Below are 16406 nucleotides of genomic sequence, written 5' to 3'. Positions count from 1 at the left end.
ATTGCATTCTGTTGTAATTCACAAAGTTCGGTTTTGAATCCAAAACGAAGTAGACCACTTGCATGCTTTGGTTTGCTGTTAATTCCGAAAGTGAATTAGGGATGGATAAATAAGCCTAGTTGTAATACAGTTTGAAAATTATCAATGATTGGAATTCCATATTCTCAATTAGTTAAATGTTGATTTATTCCAGTCAGCTTCCATTCTTTCAGACGAAGACTGTCTATTTGATTTCAATGAAAGATATCCACCCAAGTTATTGAAAGTAAATTTACAAATGCTTTGAGAAAATAGATTTTCAACAAGATCTTGGACATATCTCGGATTTTCAACCTTCATATACAGCATGCCTTGATTTCAATTAGTATAATTTGAAGAATGCCTTCGCATCAATACCTGCAGGAGGTAAAAAACATTACATGAGAATTGTAGCTTCTTTTCATATAACTGCTATGTTGGTTTATAAACAAACTGAACATTGGCTAGTAGAAATGTTATGTTAAAGAAATGAAGCGGTTTATGTTTTTAATTTGGATTTCTCTCTCTCTCTCTCAGATATGATTACCTAGCTTAAAGTAGATTAAATAAGTAATTATATATATCATTAATTCCTTCTTTTATTGCGTGCCATCTTTATTTTAACAAACATAAAGAGCGTATTCAAATATGTTCATAAAAATACAGTTCTTTACTTAGAATAAAATATCCGAAAAATATCGGGTTGATTTTAAATGTTACTTTGGCATAAGATGTAAAATAAATATAATAAAAATAATAAGGTATACGTATTAGTTACATTATTTACAACAATGCATTAATTTGATGACATGTTAGTATGAAATGGGATTGGACACAGGACACAAATAAATAAACACACACACTACAATTGAAAGGGTAACGATTTTAATACGAAAATATTTCAAAGTCCAAAAATATTGAGCCCACATTACAGAAAGCAGTAAGTAAATGTGGACAGACACCGCATGACAGAGCTTAAATAACACATTACTTGTTTTTCAAGTTAGAGCTCGCATTAAAATTCCCAAAGTGAAAGGCCACTTAAAGAAAATTAATGTTGATGCAAAATGAATTGCAGATGGATGTTTGTCCACAAAATAACAGAAATGTTAAAAACTCTTTTAATCAGTTTACATAGTTTTTAATGGACTTCGATATATTTTATTTCTTATACACTTTCTAGAGGATATTTTATTGAATAAAGTTAATAATTAGTTGTTTAATTAGAAGGCTCAGTGCAGGAGTGGCCAACCTTAGTTCTAGTGATGGCAAAATTCTTTGTGGAGTAGTATTTGAAATTACTCTAAGGTAGATTCAATAAAATATTTTATTAATGGCATTTCTTTTTGGGTAAAAGATAATATACATAATAATAATACAAACACTTTATTTTACTATAAAACATTTTATTGGGAGGATAAGAACCATAAAAATCTGGATAATATTTAAATATATTTCTCTAGTTAAAAGATTCTAAATATTGGGAATCATTAATAATAGTGATAATAGAAGAAAACTGCCAATATAAATTGATAAGTATCAATACAGATTGATACTTATTTTAAACAAATTAACAAAGCAAATTTTCAAAATGCTATAATATTAGGAATATGGTAGTTTAAAAAACTGTCGGAAATTGTATGAAATAGTTCGTGGTTCTCAGTAGTTTTGAACGATTGGTTGGCCATCCCTTAGTGATATCACATACAACTAGAGACAAAAATCGAAGGGGAAAAAAGCGAAATTTAAGAAATAAACGGTTGGCTCCTTTGCTATATAAAACAAATGCTCAATCGGATTATTCAATTAATTGTATTAAGTTAAAAATGCTACTAAATGAATATGAATTATTGACAGCATAAAGATAGTTTAATAATAAACAAAGAAACAACAATTTGCTACAATGAAGAGCACCATAGTATTAGTAATTTTATTCAACAACTCACACAGAGAATGAATATTTCCTCAATCTTTCGCCGTGAACTCGAAAACAGCTTTCAACTGTTTATAGAATTTCTTTTTTAAAGATAATATTCAAAACGAAATGATATATTAACAGCTTGAAAGACTAAACTAATTATAACATCTCTTGAAAGACAGAATGATAGCAACCTTTATTTCTTGCATTGGTCCTTCGTTAAAAAGGATAAACTCGAAATATAATCACATTTTATTTTGAACACCAAAGACTTTTATTCACTGACATTATCACGTTTTAATACACATACGTCATCGAATAGAAAGTTCAGATTCAAATGCAAAAATGTGAACATGAAACAAATATCGAAAATGAAATCATTTTTCCGAATCCGTGCATGTTTATTTCTGTGCATCAACTGAGTATGAGTAAAAGTAAGATGAATGTAGAACTGTGTTTTTTACGAAGATGAAAAATCAATTTAGATTTAATCGACTTTTAAAAACCAATTAAATATAAAGCAAGGAAACATTGTAAAAATCTTTCCTGCTTCTGTCCAGTTTAAAACATTTTAATTGTCAAAGAATTTCAATTTAATTTTTGTAACGATTTACTTTAAATGAGAAGACTCCAAAATTTGCATCAAGGTCAAGCTGTTACTCTTACATTTATTACAGATGTTATACAGCAAGATAACTCGCATATCTGAGGCTTCTTCACTGTCCTATAACAAATGGACGTGATAAGGTGGAGGAGCATCAGTTTTTACTTCTTTATGCAGTTCGGAGTGCCATTGATCCACATGAGAGAAACATTAAAGAGCCCTTCGGAGCAAAGCACAAACTCACTTAAATAAACACGCGGATTACTTTTGTTTTAAAATAATAACTAACTTATTTTCTGGACTAAGTATATTGTGAAATAAATGCAGAGGCTTCAAGTAAAAACAACTTCTGATTTCCACTGCGTAATTTTGCCTGTATAATAAAAGACAGGACGGTTCTTCCTACTGATTTCGATCCCTTCACCTACTGAGCTATAAAAACTCTTTAATAAATGTTCTGATGGCGTACATTTGTAGAAACCTACTCAGTTTTTATTTTAGAAGAGATCTAGTGGGACTTAGACTTTCTTCTTTTCCGGAAGCAGGGAATGTATGAATCTACCCTGAGTACAATTCCCGATACCATTTTGTGATGCTACGTAAGGACTAGTAAGCGTTGCTGTTGTTAATACAACCTGAAATATGTGTTCGTATTTCCGAGTAGTAATTTCTAAAATGATTTTGAGATGTACACGTTTGAAACTGAATAACTTGGTGTGCACATTGAGAATTTTTTAAAGTATTCCATAAATGCTGCATATTTTCATGAGAAACGCGAATGTTTCCGCTTTTTTTTTACTCGTGACAACTTATCACTCGATTTTTTTTATACCTAAATAAAAGTACATTATCCTTTTACCACTACTTCATTACCAACGACATCTAGCGGGTAGCAAATGAATGACTTGCATTCTTGAAAAATTCATTTAGTTTTATTTCTTTCATTATTCATTATTTGTTCATTAATTTAAAACTTTAGCCTTCAGGCATATTGTATAAATTGAGAGATATGCTCGTTTGCAACATGGGAGCTAAGCAGCAAAATGGTTTGCATTTTCATTGTTCTTTCATAAAAAAGTGAAAAAAAGAAATTTTAACTAGGTTTAGCCAGCGATCCTCCATTTCACGAAACATTTCTCTTCCATCTCAAATTTCTCCTGATGTGATTCTTAATAACCCGAAAATACATTGGACTTTTTCTTAATCTTGAACTTTTTTTAGTTGAAATTGATAATTAATAAGAACTTTGGTCATTAAATGACAGTTATAAATTTTTAACTATAAATTCACACGCGCATGGCACAGAAATTAACTTATTAATAATATGTAAATATTTATGTTAAGTATTGTAAGACATCATCAGTATAGTCATTAAACAACAATAGGAATTACACAAAAAAAAACATTAGTGCGCATGCTTACATTGGAATGCCTCTAATATATACAGTAGAGTAGCGTGTTTAAAGATTAAACATTGTAAACATAGAGGGATTCCAATGTAACCATAAGCACTAATGTGTTTTTTTGAATGTAATTCATATTGTTGTTTATAACTGTATTGATGTCTTATGATACTTAAGACGAAATATTTACATATTATTAAAAAGTTAATTACTGTGGCTTACGTGTGCATTTATAATTATGAATGCCCCACAGGTTTCTCTATATAAGAGACTTATGAATTTTATGTATTCTCCGCATATTGCAGTTCACAAAATATGTTTTCTTCAGTTTTTTTCTATGGTCCTGGTTGCATAAGTACCATCTCACGCGAGTTGAAAATTTTCTTTGGAATAAAAATCTTTATTCATTTATTTTGTTCGCCACAAATCAGCTTAAACTTTCTTTTGCACAGAAATACACATTTAGAGGTATTCAAAATCACTGAATCGTTACTAATTCCTTTGTGTTCTTTATTATTTCCAGCAACAGTTACTAACTTCTGTCGCCAATCGACACATTGAAAATTCATTCACTCGTCTAAGACTTTATTTTATATTTTATTCATTCTAATTTGCTTGTTTATAGATGAGATGAGCATATATTTTATGGTAGAATATAGAAAATGTGATTAAAATATAACCACTCTGAATTAAAAAAAAAAACGAAATTAAAGGACAGCTGGAAGAACATTTAATTATTGATTTCTTTTCATCCTCACATTTTTCTTCCCCACCTTTTTTTTTCCATTGAGAATACCAGCATATTTCCCATATTAATATCTTTTAACGTAAAAAAAACATTCCTGACGCTTGAATAGCCCATTTTTAGTTCCAGAAAACTCTTAATAAGTGATGATGCTGAGAGGCTCTTTAAATGCGAATGCAGCAAATATTTAGAATGGTTGAGTAAAATGTGTCATCTTCAATATCGAACGAGCTATTGATGCTGTGATACCATTGATAAATCCGCGCTTCTATAGAATTTTACAAATTGAAGGCAAAGAAAAGTAAAATTTTCGACCTTCTTCTGAAAGTATTTTAAACTTATGACATTCTATCCTCACGACCGTGTCTTGTACATAACAAATGTGCCATCTGCACTTCCACTGAGTGAGAAAATTCCACCCTTCAATGTTAATCTAACAGGCGTCTTTGCTCTTGCTACCATCCAGCGATTCAAATTAAGGAAGACAGAAACTAACCTTCTCAAATTTACGATATTAATCATTCTTAGTCTCAGCCTTTCAGAAATAAAATGCACCCACCATAGAGAATAAATAAAATGCGAGTTAAAGTTATAAAATATTTTGTTACAGTATGTAACAATAATTTGAAATGAATATTCTCGTTAAGCCTTAACCCTCTCAAATAGAATAATGCACACCATGTATTATGTTTCCAAGAGATTAATCAGTAAAATACTTATTTACATATCCGTGTCTGTAGGCTTGCTGTGAAAATTATTCAATCAATTACATTTCCTTTCACAAACATACTTAAATACACTATCAGATTCCCTCTTTGAATTATATCTTAAATTATAAAGTGGTTTGAAATCTGATCTGGTCTGATCCTTTAAGAAAAACATAATTTACTTATATAAAATTTGTCTGTTAACGTAAGTGCACTGAAGAATTTCACTTCATTATAATGCATTGTATACAGTAGAACGAACTTCAGATATATGCATTTAAATTAAGTAACAGTTCGTTAACAAAATATGTTTTTAAAATTTTCTCCTGGGTGATTCGAGATCTAGATATTCTGTACTCTTTCTCGCAGTTATAGAAGTCTAGGAGAAAGTGCATGCATCTTAGCCGTCATAGCACAGATTAGTGTCATCTAAATGAACAAATGATCAATAACTGTTTGCATTTATTGTTATAAACAATGCTTGCATTAATTAATTGTCATTACGATTATAAAAAAAAAATTCCGCAGTCCTATGATATGTTATTTTAACCAAATAGCCAAAGGTTCGATTTCTTAATGCATTTATAGAAATAATAATTTTATAAGCCATTAATCGTTTATTTTTCCATCTAAAACACTAAATTAATATCCTTAGCAAAGCAAATATATTTTCATGGCAATAAATTATAAAGTTAAAATATCTGTTTCTATCCCTTTTGGAAGAAGTCGATATGGACGAAAAATTGCATTCATGTTACAATGGAGTTGAGTCCTAGTGAAGACTCGGCATAAGAATATTAAAATGAAAGAGTGAGGGATTTATAAGTGAGCTGTGCTTCTGTTTTTCGAGTTTGAAACAGTGAAACATACATAGATAGAATAAACACGTGATCAACAATATAAACAGGTCATGAACACTATGGAAACAGTTAAGGGAAAACCTTATAACAACATTTGTATTTTAGCTCGGTGATGTAGATAAAGTTCTGGGAGGACACTTAAAAAAATTCTGAATATTATTATCAAATAGTTCCTTCGCTTTCCACCACATGTCGCTTTAGACGGCTTTCTTGAGCTGCTGTCAGCATCCTTACACAGAGTTTCTTCTCTGTTGCCAGCGCTGATGCTCTCCAGTTTCGGGTAGCTGCTAGATACAAACGTCATTCCTAGTGATAATACGGGTCTAATTTTCATTTCATACCAAAATGTGGTTCTTCCCTTAATTCACAGGACATATTAGGGCTAGGAGGAGGGGAGGAACCAACACTCTTACCGATTCCGGAATCAGAACTAACCGAGTGATTGTGTTCTCTGTTAAGTCCTCGTTTCGGAGAGTTTGGATGATGTAGAATTATTGGTATCTGAGGTATAGGTGAAGATGTCGCACTACGGCTAGGTCTCGGCTCTCTTAGACGTCCGTCTTTATCCTACAGAGAAACAGGACGTTGTTAGGATATGAAAGAAAAATAGTCGTGCTCATTTAATGTTCACGTGGAAAACTGTCAACATTTTATTTACGAAGTACTCGTAAGTCATGCAGCGAATGACTTACGAGTACGTAAGAAAAATAATAACTGTATTATTGGTATTTATTTCGAATAACTTGCAATAGGCACATATGGTGATATATTCTTACCTGCTTCAAAAAAACAAAGAATATTTTAGCTCTTTCTAGAAGGATAACATAATACAACTTAGATATGAATGCGAAGAAGATTACGCTACTGTTATTTTGATGCATCCTCATGCATCAAAATAACATTCGTGCTGTTGTCTTGGATTTTGGTTTTCATTATCTAGTTATCTATCCGAGCCCAAGCAGCCACCTAAACCATTACGCTTAATGAATGAACAAAAGTGAATTCAATTTTGTGTCAGTGAGTGAGTGAGATATCTCAATAGGTGTCACTCTATGTATTTTATTTACAGGCTGATGTTTATATTGAAAAAAAAAGAAACATTTAAGGCAATGTGTCCTTTAATTTAAATATTTTAATCCGGATATAATCTTTGTAACGCTTCTTTGCATGCTTTCCACAGTTTCTTTATTCCCCCCCCCCCCCCCTTGGAACCCGGGAGACCACATCTGCGCACAATAATCCAGATGTGGTCTTATCAAGGCCTTATAAAGAGGAAAAATGACTTACTTATCCTTTCATGTCAAGGTTCGCTTCAACATCGCAATTATTCTCTGAGTTGTAATTGCAACTTTTTCTATGCGACCTATGAACTTCAAATTCCTATCCACCATTACGTCAACATCCGTAGCCTCATAGCATAGCCCGCTGATATAATATACCTCCAGAAATCTCATCACGCCAAAGTGCATAACTTTACACTTACTAACGTTAAAGTGATAGCCAGTTTCGTTTGCCTAAATTTCCAGCTTATTCAAATCATTGTGTAAGTGCTTGATATCAGTATCATCCATGATTTCCCTGCCTATTTTCACATCATCGGAAAACAATTGGATATCTCCTGTAAGACTCTTCCTAATGTCATTAATGTATAGATTGAAGGACAATAGCTGAGGGACTGAACCCTGAGGTACACTACTGGTCACCTTAAATCTGGCAGATTCACACCCACCGTATACCACTTTTCGGTATCTGTCTGTCAACCATCCACTGATCCAAGTCAGGAGTTTATATTCCAATGCCGTATTCTCTAGTTTATGCAACAGTGTGGTATCCTATCAAATGCCTTTGCAAAATCCAACATTATTATAATGTGTTCATTCGTTTTATCCAACCAGGCGTAACATTGTTATAAAATATGAACAAATTACAAAAGCATGACCTTCCTTTAGTAAACTCATGCTGCTCCTTGCAGAGTACAGAATGCTTGTCTACCCATTTCTGTATGCGAGTTCTTACCAACTTCTCTAAAATCTTCACTACCACACAGAGATATTGATAGGTAGGTAGTTAGGTTTTGCACCACCCTTGTACAATGGAACTATCATACATTTCTGGGGTATTATTATCGAGCTAAGACTGAAGTTACAAACATGTGAAAGGCCTAGCTAATTCGGCTGAACATTCCTTTACAAACGTCCTGATATTCCATCTTTCCCTATTGACAAATTCTTATTCTTAAGTGGTCTTGCTATAACCTGAGTTATGTACGAGCTCTTCAACTTTATTTTCGCATCCCTCGAACTCTTCATCCAATACAGCAGTCACTATGCACCATGGTATAGAGACCTGGTTGATATATCTTAGCAAAGTGAGTACTCCTTAATTGAACAATCTCATTAGCTTCGGACACTAGAGTACCATCTGCAGTCAATAAAGTTATTCTTCCACATTCATCCTTTCCTCTGCTTGCAGCTTGCATAGCCAATTTCTTTTCATACAGCGATTTAGGTTTCCGCACAATTCTAGTTCCTATTCTGTCCTGAGCTTGGTGTCACGATATTCTTTCCGCATCATCTTCTTCTTGTGGATTTGCTGCTTAATAAGATTGAAAATCAATTCGTTACAAGACTTGCTACCGTTTTACTTACAGTTTTCTGCTAATCTTGAACTCTAATGTTAGTCTTGAATCTCGAAACGAAGAGTGGTAGTTAAACAATGTCCAGATTCTATTCTCAATAACTTTTTTTTTTAATGAGACTCAGTCAAATATAAAACAATTTTGAATTTAAAACGATGTTGTTTTGAAACAGAAAGTTAGTTTACTTTTTTAGGGGGCTGGTAATATTTAATATTTAAATTTAATGCATTTTTAATTTAAGGTGGTAATATTTTTCAATGTTTAAAGAGGTAATTTTAAGATTTATAGTGGGATCCTATTAAGAAAAGAAATCAATATTACCAATTATTGTTAATACAAATACTAAATTACTGAATTTAATTATTAATAATAATGAAATAATAATTATTATTTTAATAATCAATGATTGCTTAATTAAATAGTAATTTATTAAAAGTAATAATATCAATAGTTGACTAACATATATTATGCCCATATTATTTATTATTATTATTATTATTATTATAGACACCTCCAGGGAGTCAGTAGCTCATTGAGAGAAGGTCACGGAGGGTGTAATTTCTTGATATCCATCATATCTTTCCTGATGACGCATTCACGATGTATAATGGCAGCTTATTCCATGCATTTCCTACCGGCTAAGAAAGCAACCAGGATCTCACGTTTTCCTGACATTCCCTAATTCAGCTTTTAAGAATGGCCCAATTTCGCCTCTTCAAACACACACCTGCCATGAGGTGAAAAATTTCCCCTGTATCTATGCTGTAAGAAACCCTTTCTAGTTATAACTTATACTTCCTCTTGCTAAAACTTTGAAGACTCCATTCGTTCAGTCTATCTTTATATGCAAAGTTCCCCAAGCTAAACAAAATCTGAATAAATCTGAACTGAAATGATTATTCAAAATTAAAATTCATCATAAATGTGCACATCGCTATTTTGCTTAAAAGACTAAAAAGTTATGCCATAACTCACAAAGCATTGAACTCTTGCAGTTCTTAATTAAAAAACAAAACTGCTGTAGAAGGAAGGAGTTGAATAGTCACACTTGTACAGGACAGGTGCATTCGCGACGATGTGAAAACACTAGTAGAAGTGCCAAATTCTTGTCTGAACGTTACTACGAGGTCAGCTGATTTGTGGTCACATGCATAAAAATATACAAATAACTGTGTGTGTGTGTGATCATATATACACATTTCTGATGGCTTAAAAAGTGAACTCACAGAGAGAGACAAAGCACAAAATATGCGATTGGGGTTTTCACTAAGTACTAAAAGCATTTTGACCCCCGTTTCATGTTTCTCAAACGGAAGGAGTGAGGGCAGAAATTTACTCACCTGAATATCTGGAGAGAGGTATGTTGTTACACCCAGTGTTGGAGGATTGAGCATAGGTTGGGGAGAAGGTATGGAAGGAGTTGGAACACGCCGCATACAGGGAGAGCCACCTGTCAGGCAGCTAAACGGTATCCTATAAATCCTTAATGGCTTTATATTGTCAATAGGACCAAAACTAGGAGGACCTAAAATCAATAAAAACAAAATTAAGTTGGTTTATTTCTAATGCTTCGTCTCCTTTCTACTTAGGTTATAAGTTTCTCATTAGCGTGTAAAAATAGCTTTTGCACAAAAAACGATAACTCAAACAGCAAATTATGCGAGTAAAATGTAGCGGGTACAGAGACACGAAATTGTCAACTACATCATACTGAATTGTTTAAAATTATATGAAATGAACTGTTAAAAGTCTACTAACTTCGAAACTGATTGGAAATAATGATTACGAGAGTTATCTCTCCCCCCTTTACCACCTTATCCTGGTGGAAGATCTTGTATGCTCTGAGGTAACTAAGGGCTATGACTGACGTTAACATAGTGACCAGATTAGATTCTCAAGCAAGATAGAACCCCCCCCCCTCCCCTTAGTAGGGGAGGGGGGGTTCTAGACTAAGTATGTCTCACTTCATGTCTGAATGGTGAATACAAGAAAGAAATATCAATGCATGAAGGAGGGTTCGCTGAGTAAATCATCGAGGACCACGTTTGATACTATAGATTCTGGATATTAGGCGATAAATCGGCTTTAGTCCTTGCCACCCCCCTTTAATGGGCAACCAGCGCAAGGAACTGAAAAGCGATTAGAAGAAAATTAAATCGGAAAGAAAGTGAAAAACAAGATGATTATGCAAACTCATTAAGAATCGAACACAGCATAAAGAGGATACCAAAAGCAGATCTTGGCTGATGGACCAATAAAATTGTATTGTACAAACAGTTTTCTCTTAGTAGAACTTGAAGGAAAGACAGATTATTGTTAAATTCGACCAAGAACTTGAAGCATCTAAAAGGATAACAAAAAAACCCCACTAATCTAGATCGCTGAATACATCTAATCCAAACGATTACCAACAAGAGCAAATTCTGGACAAGAGCTGAGGCGTACTGATGACAGTGATTACAGTTTCTTTGGCTCTCTGAGAAAAAACTCAAAGGTCCAAAGAAAACAGCGACTACTGATGCCGAAACAAATTGAAGACAAGCTTTAGTAAAAATATCGAAAAACACTAACTTGGAAAAAGAAACAGATCTTACAAAAACAGTTGAAGAAATAAATTAGCTGTGGGTTTCTTTAGAGCTGAAATTGTAGTCAGTAAAGGATTCTGCTATGTAACTAAGATGAATAAACCAAAACATACGTAATTTCCATGCCAAAGTGGAAATTACGTTTGTAATAAAAATAACCATCGTTTGATCATATAACAGCAATTTGAAGAGTTTAAAGGAAGAAGAAAAACTCAGGGAAAGATAAAGGAGGGATACAATTTTGAAACAGAGCCAGCTGTTACGAAGAAAACAAGGAACAAAATCAATCGTTCCTTATTTTTGCTGTCTCAACAAGGAATGGTTATGACGATGTGATATTCGCTATGAAATCCCAAACAGTGTTGAGATGTTGAAAGCAGAATAAAAAACAGTCAGGTTCCAAAAGGAACTGTGAGATATAATAAAGAACATAATAAATATGCCCAGTGGATAAAATATATTAAAAATGAACAAAACTCAGACGAAAAACTTGCCATGACAATAAAAGTGGTTCAAGGCAAGCCAAAGAAAATAAAGAACACCAGAATACAGCAGGCAAAGATGAACTGCACTGCCTTTAGCTCAAATACATGTGCTACACTCACGTCCGATTTGCAAAACATTTTCACAACTCTTACAAACACGCTGATGATAGAAAACTGAAGAACGAGATGGTGCTTCTGATTGTGAATTACAAAGAAACATCAGCTATCCTAAGTCATTTACCGCTCAATTACTTGTCTGCCAACACCACTTAAGTTGTTTACTGACCATCCAGCAAGTTCGATTAGTCAGCATTTATCACGAAATCATCTTCTGCCTATTTAACAGAAGGGTTGTTGCAGAAACTCTCTAGTGGAAAAAGGATCAATTGCCAATCGGAAAAATGATGTTAAAAATCTAAAAGACCAAAACGAGAGTTATATGTGGCTGATTTTAAAAAGGGTATTTTATTATTTTCAGCATAATTGGATAAGATAATGTCAAAAAAATTTATAGTGATCAGAAAACTCAGGAAATTCTTATCAGACTTTAGGATCACTTGGAAAACGACCTAATGGTCAATATAGACAATTTGGATGGAATAAATATAAAAGATGAATTTTTCATGGTAGTTCCCCATCACCTAATTTGTTCATCCTTTTGCTCAAATTGGCTTCAGATACGAAACATTAAAGCAAGCAAAAAAGTGTTACATTTGTTTTACATGGAAAATCATCCAGAGTAATTTGGTGACTGGAGTCTGAATCTTTGCTGAATACATTTTTATGAAATTTAAACTTGACAAATGTATAATACTGTCTGTGTATTTCGAAGCAAAATCCTACAACAAGTTGAAAGTCTTCAAGCAGACGACATTTTTCATGCAGATTTCAAAACGAAAACAGGTTCTGATTATCTAAAAAGAGTCAAAAACGTTTTAAAGTCACACCTCAATGAGGCAACAATGTAATCAGATCTATAGAAGAAATAATTCACTGCATCTTAGCCGATCTGGATGCCTCGGATCGTAAAACAAAAAAAAGTAATTATAATGAATCATGCAGTGATGTTAATTGTGATACCTGTCCAAAAAGTGGAGAACGTGATCTCTGAGAAGGAACGCAAAAAACAAAAGAAGAAGAAAAGAGAGTGTTGAATCAAGACAAGCTTAGGAATTATAATAATTGAAGCTCATATAAAAAAGTACTGAATGCGTTAAATCATTATAAGGAAAAAGAAATGGCAAACAGGTCATAAAGTTGAAAAAAGTAAAGCACTCCGTCCATTATCAATATTTGAAAGGAATTGAAGAGAAATTCGACATTCGCCTAACTTGGCAATGGTTGCATCAGGGCGCCATCAAGACGGCTACAGAAGATGGTGTCTCTGATATTTACTGCGGAAGAACAAACATTGCAAACGAATGTAAATAAAAGTAAAGGAAACGATTAGTTATTCCAGCAAATATCAACTGTACAAACGTAAAGTAGAAACTATTTTATAAGTTCGTGAAGCAAGATTGCTCAGACTATGAACAAAGACATTAGTGGTTGCAAAATCATTACAGTGGAACTTGTGTAAGAAATATGATTTCCCACCTATCAAAACCTCTGGAGAAAGAGTTGAAAACTTTTTAAAAGTGAATATGTGAAGATAATCTAGGACTTTAAAATCTTTCAGAATGATGTACATTGCTATAGAGTATGTCAAATATTACTGAATTTGAATGTCTGGTTTAATGATTGTGATAATGCTATGAAACTGTAGAGTAGAAATGTGAAAATTGCATGAAAAATTGACAAAGTGAAGATATCTGAAGTATGAAATCAAGGAATTTGATTTCAAATTTCAAATTTATTTTTCAAATTTGAAAAAAAAAAAGATTTCAAATTTCAAATTTGAAAATTTGAAAAATTTTCACATTTGGATAAAGCCCGAATTGGACACATGCCAGTCGTCATTATTTTGATTTTTTTCGTACTCTTTGACTGTGAACTCAATTAAACTCAATGTAAAAAGATAAACCCCAACAATAATAACACGTTTTAAATATTTATTTACAACTTCATAGTTATATACTAAACTTTGCCTAAAATGATAGGGAAATATGCATCAGACTTATCAATCAAGTTATTTTTACACAATCATTACGTAATTAGATCGCATTACGTGTGGCATAATTTATGAAATGCCATTTTATAAAAACAACCTTTCATAAATTATGAAATATTGGGTATATCTATTTATCTATTTATAATTTTTATAAATTATAAATCTACAAGGTGTTCTTAATGTTCTCTGTAGGTGAAGATCTTTCGCTAGTTCACTAGTAGTACACTTAACAAATAAGATATTTAATAGCTTCTTGCTACTTGGCCAGTGGGTATTATTGTTATTAGCTCTTTATACTTAAGTTCTAAAGAAAGAATATTTAGAATCTTGTGTGTAATTGGACCAGTTTTTTATTGACTTTTTAGAGGTTTTTTTTTTTTTGAGATTACATTCGTAGTTAGTCATTCGCACAGCTTTCTCTCAAGTTATTATACAATTTTTGTACTTTGTAATCGCTGCGATAGTTCTTAATTTCTTTTGAAGGCCGTTAATATCACTAGCTTATTTCATATCGTGATGTACGTGAAGGCCGAAGTGTTTTAATATGGTGACGTGTTGTAGTAATACACGTGCATTTTTCGTGGTAAATTATTGATTTTTTAATAGAAGCTGATTGAAGTCTAGGATTTCTCATCATAATTATGTATCTTTCCTCTGTTAAGGTGAATGGAATCACTTCGAAAAGCTAATTATATCTTCCTGTGTTTACTCTACATACTACATACCTGAACATGTCAACTGCATGTTCAGGTATGTAGCTATGTATGAACAGTATGTAGATGTCATTCCTTTAAATATTAAACAGCGTAAGAGACAAAATGGCTCCATGCTGCGAGACAGCCTGTTTCCATTGGTGCACTGAGTGACTGTCTCCACTTGTGCATCGATTTCGTCCTGCGAGGTAGTTATTGAAGCACTGAATTTATAGTCGATTTCGTGTTGCTATTCGTTTTCTAATTAGATTGATATTAGAAGGTAATTAGAAATCCATCTAATTAAATAGGATTCCACTTACATCTAATCTAATTAAATTAGATTAATGTATCGAAAGCCTTATGTGTATAAGGATGAGAATTACATACTTGCTCATGTCAAGGCAGCAGTTATTAATCTGCGAATGCCTCGAGTAAATCAGTCAAATCATTTAGCAAATCAAAGCAATACGTTTTCCTTTCTGGAAACCGTATTGCTTTTGAAGGTAGTTTTCAAGATTCTATTATTTACTATTCTTTCAATTATTTTTCCAAATATGAGGAGATCGGAGGTGGGAAGGCAGCTGGTCGTTTACACTTAGATAAACTGGAGTAATGTTAGCTGTTTCTAATTGAACCAGAATATTTCTTTTTTTGAGTATTGCATGGATTAACTTGAAGGCTAAGTTTTTGAAGGCCAAAATTTTCCTAAAAATCGGTGGATCTGATTCCATCAAATCCCTAAGTGCTTTGTGTTTGAAATATTCGAGTTGCCAACGCTGTGACTGAAGAATAACAACAAAAACAGAAATCGCAATAACTTATATTTTATAATTAAAATTCACAACAATTTATTATCTATCAATGAAATATTGTTACTATTACTACAACTACTAATAATAAAAATTAGTCAGTTAAGGTGTTTATTCTTACATTCAATTTCATTATGTAGATTTGTACATGTTCATTATTCATATGCATCTATATGTAATATTTTGTATATACTGTCTCAAACTCAGTTTTAAAATAAAAATGAAATATATTTTAGTAATTGTAATTAAACCGTTGCTTATGCAAATTTCATATAAAAGTCATTATATATACAAATATTCGTATATATTTATAATGACTTTTATATGAAATTTAAATGTCACTTTTTTGCAAAATCTGTATTAAAATATTGCCTGTTTTGTATGCAGTAGTACTACTTTAATCACAATAAGTGGAATATATTTCGTTTTTATTTTAAAACTGATTCCAGACTAGATGCTATGGATCATCTTGCGGATTAGCCTGCATCCTCGAAGTTTGTGAAGCTTATTTGAGAATGGCATTGATCAGTTATTGTTTATTGTTTTAGGTGTTGTGTTGGCAGCAGATCTCAAAAATACAGAGTATCATGGGAACCACTATTACTTCTAATAATAATAATAATGATAACATCATTATTATTATGATATACCGCCAATAAGTCCAAAGAGGAATCGTCAGCGGACACTGGACAATACACAACCGACCATGTACACCACACAATCCACCATGTACACCACTCAAGCCTCCATCTATATGTATAGATGCAGGCTTAATCATACCAATATCACTGTAGGGGATCTGGACCTTCCCCCATTCGAGGGTACAGCA

At 32.7% G+C, this 16406-nt stretch overlaps 1 protein-coding gene across 1 annotated transcript in view; it reads right to left on the bottom strand.

Moving 5' to 3' along the window:
• Positions 1–886: 886 nt before the first annotated feature.
• The window catches only part of LOC150098082 (GTPase-activating Rap/Ran-GAP domain-like protein 3), a 183568-nt gene continuing 168048 nt past the window's right edge, over positions 887–16406 (bottom strand). Inside the window, exons 28-29 of the mRNA XM_090406580.1 lie at positions 10234–10418; positions 887–6822 (exon numbers count right to left, since the gene is read on the bottom strand). Of these exons, the coding sequence (XP_090262706.1) occupies positions 6586–6822; positions 10234–10418 (422 nt within the window). The 3' untranslated portion in view covers positions 887–6585. The remainder of the gene's footprint in view (positions 6823–10233; positions 10419–16406) is intronic.

This window comes from Typopeltis vanoorti, chromosome 16 (genome assembly GCF_054136105.1).
Source record: "Typopeltis vanoorti isolate ZY-2024b chromosome 16, IOZ_Tvanoo_1.0, whole genome shotgun sequence".
Classification (NCBI taxonomy): domain Eukaryota; kingdom Metazoa; phylum Arthropoda; class Arachnida; order Uropygi; family Thelyphonidae; genus Typopeltis; species Typopeltis vanoorti.
This window is presented reverse-complemented; position numbering and strand designations above follow the sequence as displayed.